This window comes from Pseudorca crassidens, chromosome 4, assembly GCF_039906515.1.
Source record: "Pseudorca crassidens isolate mPseCra1 chromosome 4, mPseCra1.hap1, whole genome shotgun sequence".
Taxonomy (NCBI): Eukaryota; Metazoa; Chordata; class Mammalia; order Artiodactyla; family Delphinidae; genus Pseudorca; species Pseudorca crassidens.
In genome coordinates, this window is record NC_090299.1 from 109,416,430 (window position 1) to 109,440,879 (window position 24,450).

A 24,450-nucleotide genomic window follows, 5' to 3' on the forward strand; every position below is an offset into this window, starting at 1 on the left:
ATCAGAATCCAATTTTAAATAATCAGGACAGGGATTTCCCTGGTGGTCCAATGGTTAGGATTTGGTGCTTTCACTGTCATGGCCTGGGTTCAATCCCTGGTCAGGGTACTAAGATCCCGCAGTTGCTCGGTGCAGCCAAATAAATAACCATGATAATTTAGTCCAATTATATTGAATGACACAGAGATAAGTTATATAACATAAAGAAAACCTGTTTCAACATTTATTTTATACCTAAATATTACATTCCCATGAAGCCCTGGGGAAGGCTTCTGATGACCAGAGTATGGCCTTGATTAATTACTTAATAAACATGCCAACTAATGACCATTGTGCCTCAGTATAAGTGGCAGACTGTCTAGGAATCTTCCAATTCTCTGCCCGTATGAGAAATAAAGCTAGTTCAATACTATCAATGTTTTTAAATAATCATTAATATTAATCAGAATATTACTGTTTAGAAAGCACTGCCATAAATATATCTTCTTTTACAGATGAAAAAACAGTCTCAGAGGTTAATGGACACCACACAAGTGATATAGAAAGTGAAGTCAGATCTTGTTGCTAAGACAGTTTTCCAGGTTCCCTTATTTCTCCATGTACACAACATATCAAAACCATATCCCTGAGGTAATCAGAGTTCATTACAAAGAAAAGAGTCCAACAGTTAACAACTTTGGGTAGGAAATGCAACCCCCAAATCAAGGGCACCAATAATAAATTTAGTACTGAAATGAATCCCAACAGCAAATATGTGGGGGTGTGTTTTTTAAACAAACAGTAGTTCTCAATCCTGGATGTATACCAGAATCATCTATGTAGTTTTTGTTTATTTCAATACAGATGTCCAGATCTCACCTACTAGAGATTCAGATTCAGTATGTCTGGGATAGGGCTCGAGGTCTATTATTTTTAAAGAATTTCATAGTACCTTCTTCTGCACAGCTGGGATTGAGGTTCCATTCACTGTTGTAGCCCTTTAATGGTCTGCTTTAAGCACCTTTAAACTATGAATACATTTTAGATGAATTGTTTCAATATAGATTAACCATATCTAAGTATCTGATGCTAGTAGCATGATAGGACCCATTAAATAAGCAATATGAAAGAAATGATATTTTATTTGGCAAAATTCTCTAATTGTTCCAGAAACTTCCCCTAAATCTGTTTAAAATGTTTAATAATAAGGCCAGTAAAAATCTTCTCTATGATAGAAGCTACAACAAGTCCATTAAAATTTTTGAGAAATATACAACCCAAGATACGACACTAACCTCAAACGCATCTTTCTCTGTGAAAGGGAGATTAGCTACAGTAGGGGACTAGGGAGAAGGGAGGGGGACTTGATGCTGAGATAAATGTAGGCATCTCAGATAACCCAGACTTCAGGCAATTAGTGTCATTATAATTTAAGTTGCTTTACTCTCAAAAGTAGAAGTTTGAAACATAGAAAGGTAACTTGAGTGGCCATCCAAATTCTTCCACTCCATAATTCTTTGGCTTCTATTTTTTTATACCTAATAACAAAGAATACGGCACCCTCAGCACTGAATACATCATTCCTGCAGCTACATATTCCTAGGCATACAAATAACAACTGAATTGCTTTTCATGCCTTGCTATTGAATAAATGCTGACTTTCTGCTTTAAATCTGTTATGGGCCTACTATGACTGATTTCACATAATATAACCAACAATATATTATAGCAATAGGGACAACATAAAACTTACCTGTAATGCTGCCATTTAACAAAAATACAATGAAGTTATTTTATGACAGTTCAGTTCATCTTGTTATACTCCTCTAGAAAGTATTTATATATTGTTCAGAAAACTACACAAAAGGGATTCAATAAATAAGTAGTGACAGAGAAAAATATGCAATAGGCTTACACTTTTCTAGTCTGATTCACTGTTCACAACTAGTACTCAGTGTGTTAAAAAGATGACTGAACATTTTGCCAATGCTATATGGTTTGTATTAAAATCAAGAGATCAAAACTTTCATAGGTTAAGTATAAATTATGAATACTTGTAGCCAAAAGAAAACTACAGAATATAATTAGAAACATTTCCGAAAACTCAAAGCAATAGCTTATAAGTATATATATAATCTTTAGGAAGCTTTTCCACTCCTTCCCACTTTGTAGAATATTTTACTAATAGTCCCTGGTGTAGCATATAAACCCTCAAAAAAGAAGCTGTATGTAAGTGTATTCTAAAATATTTACCTTTACAGTAGCTAAGAACCTGTCCAAAAGACTGCTAGCCAGAGCAAATGTTTCTGGGTAAAGGTTGAATTGGTACTTGAGTTTGGCCAGCCACTGGATCACTTCATCTCTCTGGGATGGAGAAACATTCTATAAGGGAACAATTAAAAAATAAAAATAAAGTGAACAAGTGAAGTTTCAAGTTATCATCAAGGATATGTTTGTAATTCTTGTTTATAAAAGGTTAGCAAATGCTATGGAATATGTATTTATATGTTAAAAAATGTTTTAAAGTTTATTCAAAATCTATCAAACTTGAGATAAATGAAGATAAAACCTTATGTACTACTTATAGCATTTAATATCAATATCCAATATTCTCTTATTTATTAAATAAAATTTTCACGATGTCATCTCACTATATATCTATACTTTAATTAAGTTGAGGTTTTAAATTTTAGGTAACACTAATATCAACTGATAGTAATTCTGGAAGTAAGTTGTCTTAATTCTTGAGAATAAGAAAATATACTGAATTTCTTTCAAAGGCAGCAAATAGCCATTAAACTATTTTAGGAAACACAAATGGACTATGATAACAGAATGACAGTCCATTAAAAACAAAACTAAAGTCAAGAGGAATAAATGAAAAATATCAGGAACAAGAGACAAATTACACATTTAAAGATGATGAAAGAATATTGAAGGGGAAATTAACCTGAACCAACTTATCATTACAAAGATCACTGCACAAACACTAAACATTACTGGCATTTTAATCTTCCAACATATTATTTTAAACTGCTGGATATAGGCTTAATTTTTAAAAGGTACACACTTTAAAGCAGTATTTAATGATTTACTCTTCAGTTTTGTAAGCACCATAAAAAACAAAACAAACCTAGTAATACTTGATCTACTACTAATAAAACAGATCTATGTAAGTACTACTTCTGCCAGGTAAACACAACAAAGTACAGAAATAATTCTGTGATTAGTGGGAAAGACTATTTTCAATAAGTGAGAGTTCCAGACAAGTAAAGGTTTAATCTAAGCACTGCAGGATTTATCATCATAACCATTTTGGATAGAAATCTCTTTAAAAATAAATATAATACTTATCTCATTCCTCAGAAAGTATAGAGACCACAGCTTAAACCTTTTTCCTGATCATTCAACTTAATGAAATTAATTCCTATATCACAGAAAGATGCCTCAAGAGCTACTAAAGCACGAAGGGCTGTACATCTTGACAATGTATCTCCTCAAACAGGTATTTCAGTTGGAATTTCTTCTCTCCTTCCTCTTGGCTTTCTTTAGTTTGTAAGGAATAAGCGCTTTGATGATCATTATAATCTCTACTATTGCACTGGCTAGTTTCTCTTATTTTATTCCAACTCCTCTTTCTGTCAGTTTTCAGCTTTGACACAACAAAATAAAGTGTTTCTGTGTTGGCCAAACCAACTAATCACACATGTAATTTTTATATTTAGCTCTAAACTTAGTTATAACTGGTATTTTAGAAGGTTAACTGCCATACATTCACCTTCTGGTCAATTCCTTTTATCAAATAAAGATTGAATCTAGAATACTGCACAAGAAATACTGAGAAGAAAATGAGATAAAGATGGCTTACAACCTCTTATATTTACATCTCACCACCAAGCTGGTGTTAAGACTATGAACAATAATTTGAAAACATCTGACAATCAAGACATTTAACTGAGTTCATATTAATGAACATTAAGTGTCAGTCATATGATAGGTCATGGGAATACAATGAAGAATGAACTCTGGGACTTCCCTGGTGGCACGGTGGTTAAGAATCTGCCTGCCAATGCAGGGGACATGGGTTCAATCTCTGGTCCAGGAAGATCCCACATGCCGCGGAGCAACTAAGCCTGTGCGCCACAACTACTGAGCCTGTGCTCTAGAGCCTACGTGCCGCGACTACTTAGCAGGTGTGCTGCAACTACTGAAGCCCGCGTGCGTAAAGCCCATGCTCCGCAATAAGAGAAGCCATCGCAATGAGAAGCCCGCGCACCACAACTAAAGAAAGCCCGCAAGCAGCAACGAAGACCCAATGCAGCCAAGGGGGGGATAAAAAAAGAATGAACTCCCGCTTTAAACTTTAAAATTTAAAGTCTCACGGTGAGAAGAACAACCAGAAAATGTTAATAAAATATGGTAAGCATTAGAATAGAGACATACACAGGGTGCTAGCAGACCACACTGGAAGGGCACCTGGCCCAGTGTGGGGGTAGAGTAAAAGGCTCTTGAAGGAGACAGTAACTAACTTGTATCTTAAGGTGAGGGGATGGGGCGATCATTTGTGAGGCAAGGAAAAGAACCAAGTATTTTAAACCTGTGAACTTTACTCTGAAGGATAGGACCAATGTCAACCTGGAGGCAATAACCTATTGTTAAGCTCCTCAGATTTGCATATAAAAATCAAGATGGATGGAAAAGACTGCTAGAAACAGATATTCTGACAACTAGTGAATACAATTCAATGAATCAAAAAGAAACAGTAAGTTTCTTTTGTTCATGGGACTGAAATTGTGGGCTTGACAGGTTTGGGGTATATAGAGTAGCAGGGAACTGTATGTCCTGCAGAGACTATTATCCAACTTGACAAGAGGAAACTGGAGTTACGCTATTAAAGCCACGAGTTGGATTCTCACTCTTACAAAAGGAGTCTGAAAAAGGCAGCAAAATACTTTCTGGGGGGTTCCCTGGTGGCGCAGTTGTTGAGAGTCCACCTGCCGATGCAGGGGACACGGGTTCGTGCCCCGGTCTGGGAAGATCCCACATGCTGCGGAGCACCTGGGCCTGTGAGCCATGGCCGCTGAGCCTGCGCGTCCGGAGCCTGTGCTCCGCAATGGGAGAGGCCACGAAAGTGAGAGACCCGCGTACCGCTAAAAAAAAAAAAAAAAAACTATCTGGATTCTATGGCTTCTCCAGAGGTGGGAGGAAGCAGACACAGCCCTACAGCTAATCCCTGGGTCAGACAGCTCTTAGTATGGTCATTGGTTTTACAATATTCCATCTTCCATAGAGCCTTCAGGTGCTACTTTAAGAGCTGGACTAGGAGCCCCTAAAGGTCCCTGGGAACCAAGTGAAGCAATCACAAAACTATTAGATGGAGAGAGTTAAGTATTCAAGAGAAATTAAATTTCTACCAAGTTGAGCTTTTATCTAAAAGTGCCAAAAAAAAAAAAAGTAATGTTAAGTAAGCCATCAGAACAATTCAATTACAAGGAAATAAATTCATACAGGGAAAGGCAGATGGTGATACAATCTGATGAAACTGGGGACGCTTTTAGGGAGGTGAAAGAACAATGATCTAGAGTAGCAATGAGGAATAAAAACACCATTAATTCTACCTTCAGGTCAGAGATATAGGGGAAAAAAAAATCCCTAAATAACAGATTATATTATGTAATGTGATTATCTGGTGTTTGACATTAAAAAAATATATAACACAAACATATAACTGTAAGCAGTCCCACAGAAGATGAACATAATGTTCTGTAAGTATGGGTGCAACACAAGGGAACACAGTTAAATAGAGATTTCCATACCATATTTATAACTAAATGATATAACTTACGTAAAATACACAGAATGCAAAAGGCACTTAAATATTAGTTTTGTCCTTTCCCTCCTCTAAAAATACCTGGTACTCTGTGATGCCAGAAAAAACAAGTTTACAAAATATTAGATATAAATAATTCTCTTAAACCAGTTACAATGCAATTAGTTATGAAAGAGATCATGACAATCTTTGGACTTTAACTTATATTAAAAATTTGAGAATAGAACCAAGAAAGCATTGTTGCATGGCTAGTATTATCAACACTAGCCAAAACTAACAATAACCAAAAAAACCCCACAGAAGATAATGGTTTGAGAAGACTCACTCTTAAGTGAAGTGATACTGATCCTAAGATCACTTTTTCAAATCAATTAAAACCTGCACTGAACAGTAATATTATCAGAATAGCTTTAAACAATTAAGTTCTGTGCATAAGTAATCCCATCAGGGAGGGAGGGAGGGAGGGAGGAAGGAAGGAGGTCTGCCTACCCTAGATAGTATTCCCTGATCAAGGGATCTGTTTTCTCTTATTTGGATTTCTCAAATAGCGTTAAGAGAGTTCAGTAAATTGGTTGAACAACTAATCCCACAGAGAATTTATAATGGTTTGACTCAACCTGGTAAAACACAGGGCTTTATATTCCACTGCTGCTATTCTGATCATTAAAACACAAATCCTCCCCAGCTTTAAACTCTAAAAGGTTCACCATTACCGAACAGATTAAGTATGACTCCCCAGGCATGGCATACAAATCCCTCTTTGACCTACCTCTCCAGCCTCACTCACCTTTCATCACTTTCTGCCTTAAAACTCATAACAGCAGTACTTGTATTTATGTTCTTCCTTGTTCCTGTAATGCTACTTACATCACTGCTCCTTTGCTCATACTGCTCCCTCTGGTTGGAACACACTCCCTCTCTTTTCCCTGTCTTTATTATTTATCCTTTAAGAGATATTTCAATGGTCAGTCCCCACCAGATACTTTCCCCGATAAGTCAGGCCACGTACCTTCCTGTGCTCCCACAGCATCTCTTGTCACAACTATTAAGTTCAACACTTCTTAAAAAATTACCTTACTGCTCTTGCCTATGACTGAGTAGGTAGCAGCAAACCTACACTCTAGCTGAGAACTAGAAAAGCTATTAACAACAAACAGCAACAGAAAGGCATGAGAACTGCTAGGATAACCGGGCCTTGAGGAGCCAAGATTCTGGAGAGGAGGTAACAATAAGAGAGGAGTCAACACTCTGCACAGCTTCCCCTTTCAGGCATCTGCCCATCCTGTGAGTACGGCAAGAGGTGTAAAGTATGAGCAAAGAAACCAACAGAGCTTTGGGAGTCTTACAAGGCAAGAGACAAAATTTGGAGACCTGAAGAGCCAAGAACCTAGTGGGAAGAGGGAGGGTCAGAGATCTGAATGTGACACTCAGCTGACTTTCCTCTTAACTCATTTTCTGAATGAAATTCTGAAGTTGGGAAGGACAAGGTTCTCAGAGGCTAAGCAGAAAGCCTTTGAAAAGCAAGAATGAGTTCAGGAGGAGTTTAGCACCCTTCAGGAATAAGGGGCACTAGTAAACACTCCAAGCTCTCAGCTGGAATCCTTGGCTACACTCTAGGAGTTGGGGACAACCAGAGGTGATGAAGCCATACCCAACAGCAACCCAGCCTCCAATCAGCACAGCTCAGTGGATTAAAGTGATTAACCTCCTCTTCAGTTTGCCCACCAGAGGGAAGACTGAACCATCCTGCAGAAAAATAGCATCTAGAGCCTCTACAATTTTTCATAATGGTCAGCAACCAATCAAAAATAACGAGGCATGGGCTTCCCTGGTGGCGCAGTGGTTGAGAGTCCACCTGCTGATGCAGGAGACGTGGGTTCGTGCCCTGGTCCGGGAAGATCCCACATGCCGCGGAGCGGCTGGGCCTGTGAGCCATGGCCACTGAGCCTGCGCGTCCGGAGCCTGTGCTCCGCAGCGGGAGAGGCCACAACAGTGAGAGGCCCGCGTACAGCAAAAAAAAAAAAAAATTAAGAACCCAATATGGGACCTAACAACAAACTAGGCAAGGGTGGACAGCTATGCTTTGAAGAAAATTTATAGCTCTAAATGAGTATATTAAAAAAGAAGAAAACTGGAAAACCAATTATTTAAGCATCTATCTCAAGATAAAGAACAGCAAATTATATAAAGAAAGTAGACAGAAATAACGAAAAAAAGAGCAAAACTAAAAAAAAAAGACAAATGTATAATTGGGAAAATCAACAGAACTGAAAGACTGACAGACCTCTAGAAAGGGTGATTAAGAAAGAAAAAGCACAAATCAACTAAGAAATGAAAAAGGGAACATCACTATGGACCCTTTAGATGTTAAAAAGAGGATATGAGTAACTTTACACAAATAATTTGAAAATTTAGATGAAATGAATAAATTCCTTGAAAAACGCAACTCACCAAAACTGAGATAAGATTTAAATGAAGACCTGATTAGCCTCATATTTACCAAAGAAATGGGACTGATTATTAAATACTTTCCCACAAATGAATTTGTAGGCCCCAGTGGCTCTGCAGTAAAACCTTCCGACATTTAAGAAATAATATTAATCTAAACAAACTGAGAGCACTGAAAAAAAAAAAAGCAGGAATACTTCCCAACTCATTTTACAAAGCCAGCATAACTTTACCATGAAAACTTGACAAAGGCATTACAAACCAATCTGACCCATGACCACAGATGCAAAATGCCTAACCAAAATATTAACAAAATCCAATGATGTATAAAAATTCAACACCTATTAATGAAAAAAATCTCTTAGCAAACTAAGGCAGAGAAAGGAACTTCTTAATCTAATAAAGATTAAGAAATATACAGCAAATATTATAGTTAATGGTGAAATACTGAAAACTTTCTCCTCAAATTCAGACTTCAGCAGTGTTCTGGAAACCCTAGCTAATTCTGTAAAACAGAAATATAGAAAGTATAAGGACTGGAAAGAACTAAATAAAACCATGATTATTCACATCTGACATGACTGAGTATAATACACAGAAAATCCTAAAGACTCGGCAAACTATTAGTAAGTTAATTTAGTATGGTCTATATAAAAATCTATTTTATTTCTATATACCAGCATATAGAAGCAAGCATGTAAAAAAATAAAAAATTTAAAACAATACCATTTGTAATAGCCTCAACAAGACTCAAATACCCAGGAATAAACCTAAATCACCAAACGTTAAAAGAAACTGAAGACCATCTTTAAAGAAAAATGGAGAAATACTCTATGTCAAGGGAATAGAAGACTCATATTATAAACATGTTAATTCTTCCCCAAATCAATCTACAGACCAAAACCCCCAAATTTTTTTATTTTTCAAAAACTGACAACTATATTTAAAAATACATATGGAAGAACAAAGGGCTTAAAATAGCCAAGACAATCTTAAAAAAAAGAACAAAGTTTATGCCACCAAAGGCTTATTATAATGCTACAATAACTGAGGCAGTGTGGTATTAAATAGAGGCAAACAGACCAATGATGAAAAAAGGGGCAAGAAACTAACCCACAAATGTATCTACTCATATACAGCAGTCACTTGATTAAAAACAAAAGTATGTATCACAGGGGGACTTCCCTGGTGGTTCAGTGGCTAAGACTCCACGCTCCCAATGCAGGGGGCCTGGGTTCGATCCCTGGTCAGGGAACTAGATTCCCCATGCTGCAACTAAAAGGTCCCATGTGCCGCAACAAAGATCCCGTAAGCGGCAAAGAATATCCCACGTGCTGCAACTAAGACCTGACGCGGCCAAATAAATAAAGAAAAAAGAAGTACATTGCAGGGCAATGGCGAAAAATGTCTTTCTAATAAATGATACTGGTTTTCCATATGGAGAAAAATTATTCTTGACTCCTCCTACTTCACACCATACCAAAAAGGAAAAACAAAATCCTATCTTCATTACCTTGGATTAGGCACATTTTTTTTTAGTATCTTTATTGGAGTATAATTGCTTTACAATGTTAATTTATTTTGTACAACAAAGTGAATCAGCTATATGTAGACATATATCCCCATATCTCCTCCCTCTTGAGCCTCCCTCCCACCCTTCCTATCCCACCCCTCTAGGTCCTCACAAAGCATCGAGCTGATCTCCCTGTGCTACACAGCAGCTTCCCACTAGCTATCTATTCTACATCTGGTAGTGTACATAGTTATGCTACTCTCATTTCGTCCCAGCTTCCCCTTCCCCCTGTGGTCCTCAAGTCCATTCTCTAAGTCTGCATCTTTATTCCTGCCCTGCCACTAGGTTCATCAGTACCGCTTTTTTAGATTCCATATATATACGTTAGCATACGGTATTTGTTTTTCTCTTTCTGACTTACTTTACTCTGTATGACAGACTCTAGGTCTATCCACCTCATTGCAAATAACTCAATTTCGTTTCTTTTTATGGCTGAGGGATATTCCACTTTATGTATGTGCCACACCTTTATCCATTCATCTGTCGATGGACACTTAGGTTGCTTCCATGTCCTGGCTATTGTAAATAGTGCTGCAGTGAACTCTGTGATACATGTATCTTTTGAATTATGGTTTTCTCCGGGTATATGCCCAGTAGTGGGACTGCTGGGTCATACAGTAGTTCTATTTTTAGTTTTTTTAAGGAAGCTCCATACTGTTCTCCACAGTGGCTGCATCAACTTACATTCCCACCAACAGTGCAGGAGGGTTCCCTTTTCTCCACACCCTCTCCAGCATTTACTGTTTGTAGATTGTTTGATGATGGCCTTTCTGACCGGTGTGAGATGATACCTCATTGTGGTTTTGATTTGCATTTCTCTAATGATTAGTGATGTTGAGCATCTTTTCATGTGTTTGTTGGCAATCTGTATGTCTACTTTGGAGAAATGTCTATTTAGGTATTCTCTGCCCATTTTTGGATTCAGTTGTTTGTTTTTTTGATATTGAGCTGCATGAGCTGCTTATATATTTTGGAGATTAATCCTTTGTCAGTTAGGCAAACATTTCTTTCAAAGGACTAAGCAAAAAAATTTTTTTGATAATTAGGTCATTAAAAATTAAAAACTTCTATTCATCAAAAGTCAACACAAATAGAGCTGAAGATATGTGTAATACACAGAGCCTGCAAAAGAAAGAACTCTTAACAATTTAAAAAGGAAGCCAATGGAACACAGGTGAAAGATTTGAACAGACATTTAACCAAGAAAGGATATCTAATGGCCAAATAAGCATATGAAAAGCTGCTGAATTTCATTAGTTATCAAGGAAATGCAAATTAAAACCCAATGTGATACTACAACACTCACCGTGATAACTAAAATGAAAAAGACAATGCCAAGGGTTGGCAAAGATGCAGAGGAACTTGGGACTTTCATATTCTGCTATAAGGGGTAAAAAAAAAAAATGTGGTGTAAACGTGGTATAACAACTTTGGTAAGTAACACAACTGGTGGTATCTGCTAAACCTGAGTATACACATATTCTAGGTTCTAGGAATTCTACCCCTAGGAATATACTCAACAGTAATGTACACATATGTTCAACAAATGACAAGCACAAAAAAAGACTCTAATGACCATCAACAGCAGAATGGATAAATGAATTCATATGATGGAATAATACATGGAAATGAGAATTAAATTAACTATGGCTACATGAAGTACCATGGATGCATCTTACACCAAAGAAAATGCTGAGCAAAGGCGGCCAGTACACACTTTATGATTCCATATACAAATATAATTCAAAACAAGGAAAAACTAATCTGTGATATTAGGATAATGGTTTCTTTGTGGGGAGGGGACAGATGGTAGTAACTATAAGAGGACACAAGGAGGTGCTAGTAATGTGGTGGTTACACAGTGTTATTTTGTGAAAATTTATACAGTTGTACACTTATGATCCGTATACATATACTTTAAGAAACTGTTTACTTAAGGAAAAGAAACAAAACCTATGGGCAAAATAGATTTATTTGTTTACCAAGTCTACAGATGGTACAAAAAGGACAAAGTCAATACATTACATAACAATCATCATTTTAAAGCCAGAAAAATGGGCCAGCATCAACAATTTGAAACTTAGTAAGAATAAATATGAAACAGTGCACCTAAGTTAAAAATTTTAAAAGTACACCTAGGATAAGGGAAACTCTGCTTAAAAGTAGAGAAACAAAACCAACAAGGTTTTAAAAACAAGTTCAGTATAAGCCAACAACATGACACTGCTGCTAAAGCATAAAACTTTTTTTTAATTTAGGGCTATATTAATGAAATTATCAAGCCAAGATAAAGTGAGGTAATAGTTGCACTTTATTGCTCATTAATGACCACAACTCTAATGTCACAATTTAAGAAACACAGTAAATTAAAGAGTATACATAGAGAAAGAAAAACTGAGAGGCACAATCTTGTCAAATGAAAAATGGTTAAAGAACAAAGGATATTCAACCAGGAGAAGAGATGACTTTGAGAGCTTAACACCTGACTGTAAGTAGATAAAGGGCTATCATTTAAAATATAAAATGAATATTTTCTGTACTGCTCCAGCGGAGAGAACTAGAACCAGTAAGTAGCCACTAGAAAGCAGCAGTTTTCAGGTTCAATTCAGGAAAAACTTTCCAATAATTGATAGAGCTTTTCTATGGTGGAATGGACAAAGTATCCAAAGTAGAGGATCACTTATCCTAGATGTCAGAACTTTTTCTTTTATTTTGTGGTTAGACTAAATCAGTGTTTCCCAAACCTAACACATATCAATAAAACTGAAGTTTTTTTAAAATACAAATTCCATAGTTGCCACCACAAGCAACGTAGGTCTGGGAGGGGCCTGGAATCTGTAAGAAGCCTCCTGGGTGATTCTCATATACCTAGTAGCCTAGTGGTTCAAGATCCTGTTATTTGAAAACCACATAATTAGATGGCCTTTAAGGTTCCTTCTCAAATTTCTAATGGAAATCATCTTTATATAAACAGCTTGAGGCAAGGTTTACCTTTGTATATCAAAAGCACTCTGTACATCAAAATAAATTGAGAATATCTGAAAATACATGTCACTGTAACCAGTCTTTAATTTTTTTCCCCCAAATTTGTAAAAAAATGGCTGTGTACTTGAAAATACTATTATTATATAAAAGAACTCCTCCAACCTGGATGAATTATAAAGAAATGATAATCAACGTTCATTTAACAAGTGTTTACTGTGAGCCTATTATATGTCAATAAACAAAAATGACAACCCTACCTCAATGGAACTTGGTCAAATCATCAGAGAATTATAATATTGTGTGCTATCATACAGGAAGTATAGAGTGCTGGGGAAGCAAACAGAAGGGGAGTGATAGGTGTGTAATATTTTTGCATGACCACTCTGTCCTAAACTGCAAGATAGGATAATGTAAATGACAAGAAAACTGTGAGAGAATGACCCTGAAGTAGAGTTTAGGTGAAGGAAGCGGTAGGAATAAGAAAACTGGAGGGAAAAAAGCTTAAAAATATTTTATTTTTCTGTTTTAACCAGCACCCCCTCCCAAAAAATTAAAAAGGAAAGTTGGAAAAGATACATATATGGTTTAGATGCTAAACTTTAGAGACAAGATTGTTTCTCTTATGCAAGGAGGAGTCAAGAAGGAGATAAATCATGGTTAGAAGCAATATTGGAAAGGGAAGTAGAAAAGCCAGTCCCTGAGAGTCACAGAAGAAAAAAGAATTAGAACTAGAATAGAGAAGTGTCCCTGGGGTCACCCTGTCAAGTGGCTCAAGCCCCTATAACTCTTTACTCCAATCTCTATCTTATCTCCTATACCCACCAGACCAAGCCCACACACATTTTACAAGAATTAAGTATGGCTTCTACCTGACATTACTAAAGGCAAAACCTTAAAGAGATCCCTCTTAGAAGTTCCAATAGTGTTCTGTTCTCTGGTCTAACATCTTAGTAATATTTGTTAAAATACCTATAAAAATAGGCCAGATTAAATGATAATATAGCAATATACTATAATCTTGGTAGAATATCACCTTCAAAGACCATGTTATAAAAGTGTATCATTGTTGGTTGCATGCTGACCCAAGGAGATAGTAGGAGAAAAATGAAAGAAATGGTTCTAAAAGCAGCTGTAATAAAGCTTTGAGGCTTATTAGAACAGTGTTCAGAATATGGCAGATACTTAATAAATATTTACTGAATGATTGAATCCCCAGTCATCTAAAAATCACACAAGCATACAAAAATAAAAAATGAAAAACAAAGTATAATGGGAAGAGAACTGCCTCAGGTTCAAAATTATAACTCTGCTACTTACTAGTTGAAGTCTTGAACAAATTGGGACTACTGCCTTTTTCAAAGGATTAAATGAGATATTAAATGTGATAGCACATGCAAATGCTCCTAGTATAAAAGGCATTCATTCAGGCTAACTAATCTTCAATTCACTAAATGACAATTAGATAACAGTAAACGGAAGACATGTATTTCTTTAGCTTGTGGGAAAGAAGATAAAAGTAGGTTGGAATTAGAAAAAGCATTCAGATATCAATAACCTATGAGCAAAGATTAACCTAAACCAACACAGGAGGAGATTAGATACTGTCATTTGCCTACACATACCAAAAATTTCTCGGCCATTACTTTTTATCCCAAACACAATGCTAGGTACTAGGGATAAAAAGATGTGTAAGACATATTACATAGTAAGCTTTTGGGATAGACAAATTTCATAGTTATTTGGAAAAAATAACTCTATATGAAATTTCTAAAAGGCATACAGCCAACAGTAATTGAGAGGTCAGCTGCTGATTATCTCCCTATAAGCTTTCAACATTGACATTACAATAGCAGTTTAAGTGAATTCCTTATATTCATGAAAGAGAAAGTCGTTGATCACTAAAGACAAGGATTTGACTGTGTTCAGCCTCTGTGGCAAACTATATATCTAGAAATAAAGAAGGCTTATTATTGTAAGTATTGTACTACAAGAAAAGAGGAGGGACATACCTAGCTTCCTAAAGGTGTAACTCAGATAAAACAAAACAAACAAAAACAGTTCATTTTTGTTTTGTTTCAGAATGAAACAAGGAGATGTTTCTCAAGTAAAGAATAGAGCATATATTTAATGGTACATATTTCTCCAATACAGTGTCAAGATGCTATTACATATGATAGTAGTACACTTAGTTCTAATAAAAGTCACCTGTCTACAGTGAAAAGAGAAATCATTACCTGATTTGTAGGCATTTTCGGCACATTCACTTTCCACATCTGGGCTTCCCTGGAGATTGCCTTTTCCAACAGGAAAGACAATCTCTGGTTTTCCAATGGCCCTGGAAACTTCATGATATCCTTTGGATCTGCCTGCCGCCCAGCTTGATGTAGCTACCTATAAAATCAAATATAAAACAATGCTCTATATTTAATTATATATATAGTAACTGTAGCATAATATAAATATGTTGGTACTTATGAAGCAATTCATAAAACAAAATAAAAATGTTATGAGCCAATATAGGATTTTACAGCTCTTTAAGATATCATACATTAAAATGTTACCATAATCATCACTTATCTAAAACATTCTCACTTTAAATCTGAAATTCAGTTGTAAAGAGAATAAAAACATGACCATATAATTGACAGAACCTTAGGACTTTGATCAAAACATATTATCACTGTGTCAAAAAATTTTAAGTCACAGGCTTTTTAGACTAGGAATTCTTAGAATATTTGTCCCAAATATTTCTCTTAAAAATCTACACAGATAAGGGCTAAACCCTCTTTTCATTAAAAAAAAAGTTACATCGGGCTTCCCTGGTGACGCAGTGGTTGAGAGTCCGCCTGCCGATGCAGGGGACACGGGTTCGTGCCCCTGTCCGGGAGGATCCCACATGCCGCGGAGCGGCTGGGCCCGTGAGCCATGGCCGCTGGGCCTGCGCGTCCGGAGCCTGTGCTCCGCAACGGGAGAAGCCACAACAGTGAGAGGTCCGCATACCACAAAAAAAAAAAAAAAAAAAAAAATTACATCAATTACATTAAATCCCACCCATTTCTACTGAATCACTATTAGACTATCCCCCCCTTTAAGTATGAAACCATCTTGAATTGTGCTCCCACTACAGTGTCCACTAGCTACACGTGTAGCCATTAAAATTAGAATTGAATAAAATTAAAAAATAATTCCTCAGTCACACCAGCCCCATTTCAAGTGCTCAGCTGTCACATGTGGCCAGTGGATACTGCACTGGACAGTGCAGGAAAGGAACATTTCTATCAATGCAGTAAGTTCTACTGGACGATGTTGATCTAGAAAGCTCAACAGTAGAGTAACTGGCAATCTAAAATGAGCAGCAAGTCTAAAGAGCAACACAGTACAAGGCATCTCAGAGTCCGAGAGACGTTTCTATGTTTCTTAAAAAAAAAAGGAAACTACAGAGGTTTGACTGTGTATGGAAAATTGGATTGAGAAGCTGCTGAAGAATGTGAAAAGACTTAACTAGATTGATGAAGCTAAGCAACTGATAAGGTTATTAAATTCAGAGAAAGAGATTATGCAAGACAATAAACATAATAATATACCACAATATTTACACAGCAATAATAATAAAATACTGGATAGAGATTTCAACACAAATGCTGTAATAAAACTACACTGGCAGGATGAGGGGTGTTGGGAGAAGGTAGAATGAGAGCCTCATCTTTATACTTCAAAGGAAAACCATAAATAATATCTAAAACTTAAATATCGAAAAAACAGCAATAGGTAAGTTACTTGAAAATATGATCTTAAATAACAAGAGAAATAGGTAAGAGCTGAGAGTGATTAACCTCTGGGGAATGAGAAAAGGGTGGAGAAGCCAAGCAGCAGAGGAATGTGGTTTTTCATTATAGACCTCATATAACTATTCCCGTTTTTCAACTCTGGACCTGTATTACGTATATGCTTCAAATTCCAGGGATTCTTTTTAAAAAAATTCAATGTCTAGAATTAACATGTGAAAAGTTCCTAATTTTTGATAAAAATTTAAAATTTGAAAAAACAAAAAATACAAACCTAATCTTCAATTTCCATGTTCCCTCTGCCCCAACTTCAGCTACTATCCTCTTTCCTATTTATCACCCACATACTTCACTTACTATTCAACCTATTGCAAACTGGTTAACTGGATTGTAATTTTTTTTCTTTTTGCTTCTTTAAACTCCTGGGTTTTTGCAATTTTTCTATATCAAGCATGAAGTGCTTTTCATACTAAGCAGAATAAAGTTAAATAACTTAGAAAGTGGAAAATAATAACTATCCGAAAGGTCCAACTCAAAGGTAATTTCTTCCAAGAACTATCTCCCCTAATAAATTATAAATTCCCTTGCAGTCATATCTACAAATATCATGTTTTTATTACTCACAGTGCCCATCCCACGGTATCCTGATGAAACAGAGACACAACCAAAGGCTCATTTCAACCCTCGGGGCCAAAAACAAAAAACCATAACCAAAACAAACAAACCCAAGTCTAATCTCTTTCACAGGTGAATTCTTCAATGTTTAAAGGCTGCTATCATGCTCACCAGTTCATCCACTGCATTGCTGAAAAACCATTCAAAAGTTTCTCACATGACATTGTTTTTGCTCTTCTAAATTAGCACGTTTAATTTAATGCAGTCTAAGATCATTAGCTATTTTTTTAAAGGCTACACCACATTATCAATTCAGATAAAATTAATGCTCAACTAAAACTCTTAAGGCTTTCTAAGGTAACTCTTAGGTGAACTTCCCCTCCACCCCCACCTTGTATGGGTTTTTGGTGCCTTTGGGCGGCGGGAGGTGCGTTACATCCTTGTTCAGGACGTTAAATGCGTTTTTTCCTTTAAAAAAAGTCATCTTGTTAAGTTCTATCTACTGTTACATTCTGCTTAGATGTTCTGAGATTCCAATTTTGTTGCACTGGTACTTTTCTCAAATTCTCCACAATTAGATAAACAGAGTCACTACAACTTCATCGAATGCAAACGTAAATATCAACGTCAGAAACAGAGTATAAACTAGATGTTCACCTGTCTAGACGTATTTAGAAGAAACACCTATATTGGATGGAGACCGAACTTCATAGGTTCTAAGAACTTCTTCTAAACCTAATTTTGGTCTGTAATTGATTAACTCCTGTCAAAACTTACTTATTTCATTCCTTTAGCTACTCTCAACAGGGTGGTTCACCAGGATCTGCCAGCCTTCTCAGCATACCCCAATGGGTGGCTGCCCCTAGTAATTACTCTTCCTTTACAATGATTCCTTTGAAGATTACTTTTAGGGTAGGATGGGTGGGGGACCTGACAGGAACATATAGGATAGAGTCATGTAAAGAAGTATAAGTTCAGATTCAAGGGATTCTTGTTCTTCAATCTTCTATAATTAAGGCCCTTAATAAGACTTTCAAATATTTAGATGATATAACAACTTTTTTAAAACAAAGGAATCTGCGTCAAAGAAGAAATCATAAGGGAAATTAGAAAATACTTTGAGATGAATAAAAAAGATCAAACATACTAAAACTTACAGGAAACAATGAAATACTTGTAAATGCCTATATTAAAAAAGATCTCATAGGTATAACTGAATCACTTTGCTATACACCTGAAACAATACTGTAAATCAACTATACTTCAATAAACAAGAAAAAAAAAAGATCACAAGTTAACACTCTAACCTTCCACTTTAAGACACTGGAAGAAACAGACCAAACTATACCTAAAGCAAGTCAGAAGAAAGAAAATAATAAATATCAGAGTGGAAATTAAGGAAGTAGAGAACAGAAAAATAGAGAAAAATCAATGAAACCAAAAAAGTTGGTTCTTTGAAAAGATCAACAAAATTGGCAAACCATTAGCTACACTGCCCAAGAAAAAAGAGATCAAGTACTAAAATCAGGAATAAAGAAGGGACATTACTACCTATGTTACAGAAATAAAAAGGATCATAAAGAAATTTTTATTAACAATTGTATGCAAATAAATTGGACAACTTAGATGAAAAAGACAAACACCTAGAAACAAACTATCAAAACTGACAACAGAAAAAGCTGAATAGTCATATACCAAGTACTAAAGAGACTGAATTAGTAAAGAAACTAGTGTCAAAGAAAAGCCCGTGCCCCAGTGTCTTTGCTGGTGAATTCTACCAAACGTTTACAGAAAAACTAATACAAATTCTTCACAAACTCTTCCAAAAACTAGAGGAGGAGGCCTTCTCATTTTATGAAGCCAGTTATTATCCTGCTACCAAAACCAAAGACAACAGCACGAAAACTACAGACTAGTATCTCTTAAATACAGATGCAGAATTCCTCAACAAAATACTAGCAATCTGTATCTGAAAACATAAAAAAGGGATTATACACCATAACCAAGTGGGATTTAGCCCAGGAAGGCAAAGTTGGTTTAACATTCATAAATCAGTGTAACACACTGTATCAACAGAAGAAAAGAAAGCAATCATTCTTTGCTCACAATAGGGAAATGTAACAAAGGAAAAAAAAAAAAAAAGAGTTCAAATTTCCTTAAACTTTAAAAAATGAGGTATAAATAATACAAGTGAGAAACAAAAAGGATGGAGGACACCTGTGGGGATGTTCCAGATTTTCCAAGCTATAGAAAAATAAAAGTGCAGTACCTTACCCTAGACTGGATCCTGTACTGCAGAGAAAAATGCTATAAAGGTCATTTTGGGGTCAACTGACATAATGAGAATTTGGACAGATTTGACAAAAGTAAATTATCAATTTAAAATTTACTGAAGTTGGTAACTTTACTGTGACTCTGTAAAAGAATATCCCTATTCTCAGGAAATACACACTGAAAAATTTAGGTGTAAAGGGCCATAATGAATGCTGTAGAGAGAGGGGGTGGAAGATGAGGGGAGGGAAGACACGATAAAACAAATGGAGTAAAAGGCTGAAAATAAGTGAATCCAGGTAGTTTCTTTTTGAAATTATTTACAAGTTAACAACACAGAAAAAGCAAAACAAAACAGAAACCATAATTTATGAGAAAATGTTCTACATTCCTTTTTTAAAATATGATACAGTGGAGAAAGCGCTGGCTTGAATTCTACTTCTTTTACTAACAATCCACAAGGCTGCTTTCTAATGTTTTAAAACAGATTATTTGAGCTAGATGAAAAATGAATCCTGCTAAGAAATAAAACACAAACATTAAAAATATAAACTTACTGTTTTAAATAACAGAACTTTATAGTTTTATGTTGTTATTTTATGCCCATTAATGGTCACATTCAGAATTCTGAACGCTCAGAAAAGTCTCTAGGAACTAAAAAACAAAAAGACTGTATTTTGGTTGGCATATTCCATAAACTTTGACCTTGAGCGTTTCACATTTCTCCTCCCATTCTTTCAATTGCTGCTTCTGCTTCTTCCTCTATGTTTATCAAATACCTTAATGTCTGAGTGAATAGTTTATAAAACACTTATTGTACAGCATTAACTATGTTACAAATCAGCATACAGGGCCTCTTGCTCTTCTGAGGAAAAGTGCTGCACAGTGCTGGGTATACAACAGAAACAACTTCATTAACATGGAATTACTGTATTTATTATGTTCAAAACACCAACTCCATTAATAATTTTGTACTGGTGCTGACTTCCGGATCTTAGTTCCTCTTATAAGAAGAGGGATTTATTAATGTGACCATACAAAAACCTCATGTTCTATTATTATCTCCTTGACTTTACGCCCTTAACCTAATAATGAACTACAGGTACTTATAATTCCAAAACACTCTGCTTTATCCCAATCTCCATGACTCTCCACATACTGTTCTTTCAACTTGAAATGTCCTTCTCTAGCTTGCACCCTCCTTCCTACAGAGTTGTCATTTGCATCATATGTACTTGAACATAATTCTACTTTTGCATTTAATTGCTCCGTGAGAGCTGACTACTTGTAGGCTGGTCTCTCCTACTAACCATGAGTTCCTTGATGGCAAACACTCTCCAGAGTTTAGCACTGTGCCAAATAAATAATAAGAGCTTACACTTGTTAAGTGCTTAACAACTAAAAACAATGAGTGCTTACTACTTGGCCAGGTATTGTTCAAAGTACTATGCCATATTAACTCCTCAAACACAAAGGAGGGTATAATTATTAAGTCTGTATTATTATTAAGCCCCCTTCAAAGATGAAGAAACATGGACAGAAAAATGAATACTTTTCATTTTTAAGTAGTATACAATCAGAATAGAACATGTACACACACTTTAAGCTTCCAATCTTGACCAAGAAACATTTTAGAGTTCCATTCTAAACTACTGATACTAGGACGTCACATTGCCACGTAAACTCACTTATCTCAGTTTAACCGCAAACCATCCCGGTGCACCTTCCCGACACACGCTGATTCTACTAGTCTGCTCTTCATCAGTATTGAGAAACTTCTTCTAGTCCAGAAGTTTAGAATCTCTGATGCGTATGGTCCCAGACTAGCAAATCTGAATCCTGTCCCTTCTTTCTTAATCTATTTGTCCGTTCCCTTCTATTTCCTCTGCCTTTAATCTGTTCCGGGACAGAGACTGTATAGCACAGACTGCCTGGCCTGGAATTCTGGCCACCGGGTTCTAGCTGCCTTCTAGTGGGAAAATTAATCTTACGGAGCCTCAGTTTCACTCATCCGTAAAATGCTCCTGAACTACCTGCCCCGTGAAGATTCAATAAGTTGCAAACCACTTATAACGATGCCTCTCCGATAATAAGCCTCAACAAGTGTTATTATTAACATCCTAAAGCCACACTGCTGCTGCTCAAACGTTGAGTGTCTCCCGCTGACAGAATAAAAGCTAAATATTTTAGCCTAACATTCAAAGATCTCCAGTCTGATTCCATCCTACCTCCGGAGCGATACCTTCCACTATTTTGCCATCTAATTCTCAACTCCTAACAAAACGATCTGCAGTGGAACTTCTAGCTCGGCAGAGGGGCTTCTGCCCTCTTTTCAAATTTCCGGTATTATCTGCCCTACAGGGTGCAATTCAAAGCTCACCTCCTCTCCAGATTCCCCCGACTCACCCCAACCCCGGGAAACGTGCCCCTCCCCCGAGCTCCCGCAGCGGCTCACCCCATTCATCCGTCCTCCTCCCCCATCCCGCCCGCTCAGCAATGTGAATGATGTTCCCGCGGGTCCCGCGGAGGCGTCGAGATCTAGGGGCGGGGGTGTGTCCCCTTCTTTGTGTACCGCACAGGCTCGCGGGCCCTAGAACGCGCACTAGGAGGCAGCTTGCTGTTGCTGCAAGAAAGTTAGTCGCCGACGGGAAAATTGGCCCGAAAGGGAACCCAGCGGCGCCGTTTCCAAACTGGGCAGGTGCCTGAGTTGTAGGCGCGAGGAGACAAGAGGGGCGTCCAGGAGGTTTCCCGAAGGGGACGGCGGGGGCGGGGCTCACCCGAGGGGCGCGCGCCGGCGGCGCGGGGCTGCAGGGGGCTCGCGCGCGGGTCGCGGGGACGCGTGGAGCCCCCCCGTCCCCGCCCGCTCACCTTCTCCTCCTCTTCCTCCTCCTCCTCCTCCTCCCCGGCAGAGCTGTAGGCCTCACAGTGGTGACGAGGGGTCATCCGGCGGCCCGTTACCACCTCATTTTCTTCAGCGCGCGGCGACGGGGCGCGCGGGACGAGGACTGGGCCGACTGAGGAGGGAGAAGAAGGGGAACCGGGCCGGAGAGCGCGGGCGCTGGCGCTCGAGCGGGACGCACGGCTGCGGCCTGTGGGTCGGTCAGCGAATTAGTTCCATGACGCCCCCGGACCTAAGGCCGCCGCCGGTCCCGCTCCTCCAACCGCCGCCGCTTGTGCCCGGGTGGGGAGGGGGTTCCCTCTCGCCATAGGGCGGCGGGGACCGGGGAGAGGCGGGGGGTGAGACCGGCTCTGCCCCTGCCCGGGGGAAGCGCCTCCGAGGGGAAATGGTGAAAGGGGGGAAAGGGAGAAAAGGAAAAAAAAAGGAAGGGGAAAGGGGGGGAAAAATAAGAAAAAACGAGACGGAGGCGCTGCCGCGTCCGCTCGCGGGGAAGGCTGGGGAGGGAGGGGAAAGAAGAAAGAAGTGCCGGTTTCGTCAGCTCCGCCCTCGCGGACCGATTCCTAGACGCGCTCACTCCTTGTAAACAACACTGAACTGGCCTCTGGACCCTCTCCCGTTTTCCTCCCCGCCGCCTTCTCCGTCCAGCGAACGTACAGAGAAGTCCGGCAAAAAGCTGGGCTGTTGGAAACGGGCTGGGAAAATCTCTGGCATTGGGGTGGGAGGAGGGCTAAGAGAAGCTAAATGTGCATGGACTCGTTTTCCTTGGAGGAGAGGAAGGGTTCCTCTTCGACTGCACGGTGACGTAAGCGCCTCCTCAGCTCGCTGGAAGAGGCGTGCGGTGGCCGGAGAGTGCGCTGCGCATGCGCCCCAGGGAAGAAAGAAGCAGCTGAGCGCTTCGCTTGGGGGTGGGGTCTTATAGGGATGCTCCTCTGACCGAACCGAGCGTTACGTGGTTTTATCCAGTCTGTCTTTGTCTCTGGGGCTTGTAAAAGGATTTGTTAGAAAGGGCCGCGATCTGTTGTGTAAAGATCTTGCGTTCTTTGTTGACCTCGCAAAAAGTTCTGTGTTCTCTTCTTACCATTGACGTGTAAATAGAATTGCGCGTTTTTTCGCTGCCACGTCGTGGGTGGAGGGAGATTTTAAAGCGCATTAGAAATCGGGAAATTGCAGGGAGCGTAGGCTCAGGCACCTTCTAAAACAGTAAATTATATTGCTGGCAGCAGGGAACCTGCTTTGTAACGCGCCAAGGGAATTCTATCCACTTAACCAACACATCAGAGTATTTCCGAGTAGGTTTTATTACCAGGTCTTTAATGAGTGAGTGGTGACATATAAATGTGTTTTATTTGGGGTTCCTTTACGGACCTATGGTAAATTTTGCTCATCTTTTAATCGTTTTAGTTATAAAAAGAAGAGTAGAATTACAGAAAGTTTTGAAAGAGAAGAAAACCCTCAAACTCAACCATTTACAGAAGTAGTTGATTTGTATTTCCATTTGTCTTTTATATGCCTATTTTAAGTCACTTAAATTTGTTTTAAGCTTATTCAGCGAGCCAGGGGCTAATAAGCTCTAGCAAGCTGGAATTAACCAGGACAAATAGCTTCTACCTTCATGGAGTTTACAATCCAAACACCGAGCTAATTATCACTATCTAAAATCACCCAGTACGTTGATTTGCTTACTCGTACATTGTATTCTCTCCTTAGAATATAAGGTCTAGGATGGCAGGGATCTTGCATGTTTTATTTCACCCTGTATTCCTGCATGTAAGAGGCTCTCAATATTTTATTACTGACTGAATAAACAATTACCAGTATCAAAAGTATTAAGATGGAAAATTGCAGGCTGCTATGGAAACACTTAATCCTAGCCTAGTCAGGGATATCAGAGGAGGTTTCTGTGAGGAAGAGACATTTAAGGTGAGACTTGAAACCACTTGGGCATAGAATTGGGGAAAGAGTGTTACAGGCAGAGGAAACAACAAGTGCAAAGACTCGAGCTGAGACATTCTAAAAATCTCGGAAAGGTAGTGTGGCTGGTCCTCAGAGAATTGAAGGCTGGGGC

General features: G+C 38.1%; 1 protein-coding gene across 2 annotated transcripts in view; it reads right to left on the reverse strand.

Moving 5' to 3' along the window:
* The window catches only part of CCNI (cyclin I), a 32,360-nt gene extending 9,468 nt beyond the window's left edge, over positions 1-22,892 (reverse strand). Inside the window, exons 1-3 of one of the 2 annotated variants that reach the window (XM_067736329.1) lie at positions 22,355-22,890; positions 15,050-15,206; positions 2,233-2,361 (exon numbers count right to left, since the gene is read on the reverse strand). In XM_067736329.1, the coding sequence (XP_067592430.1) occupies positions 2,233-2,361; positions 15,050-15,163 (243 nt within the window). In that variant the 5' untranslated portion in view covers positions 15,164-15,206; positions 22,355-22,890. Of the gene's footprint in view, positions 1-2,232; positions 2,362-15,049; positions 15,207-22,354 lie in introns of both variants that reach the window. The other variant, XM_067736330.1, reaches the window with a different exon arrangement.
* Positions 22,893-24,450: the final 1,558 nt, after the last annotated feature.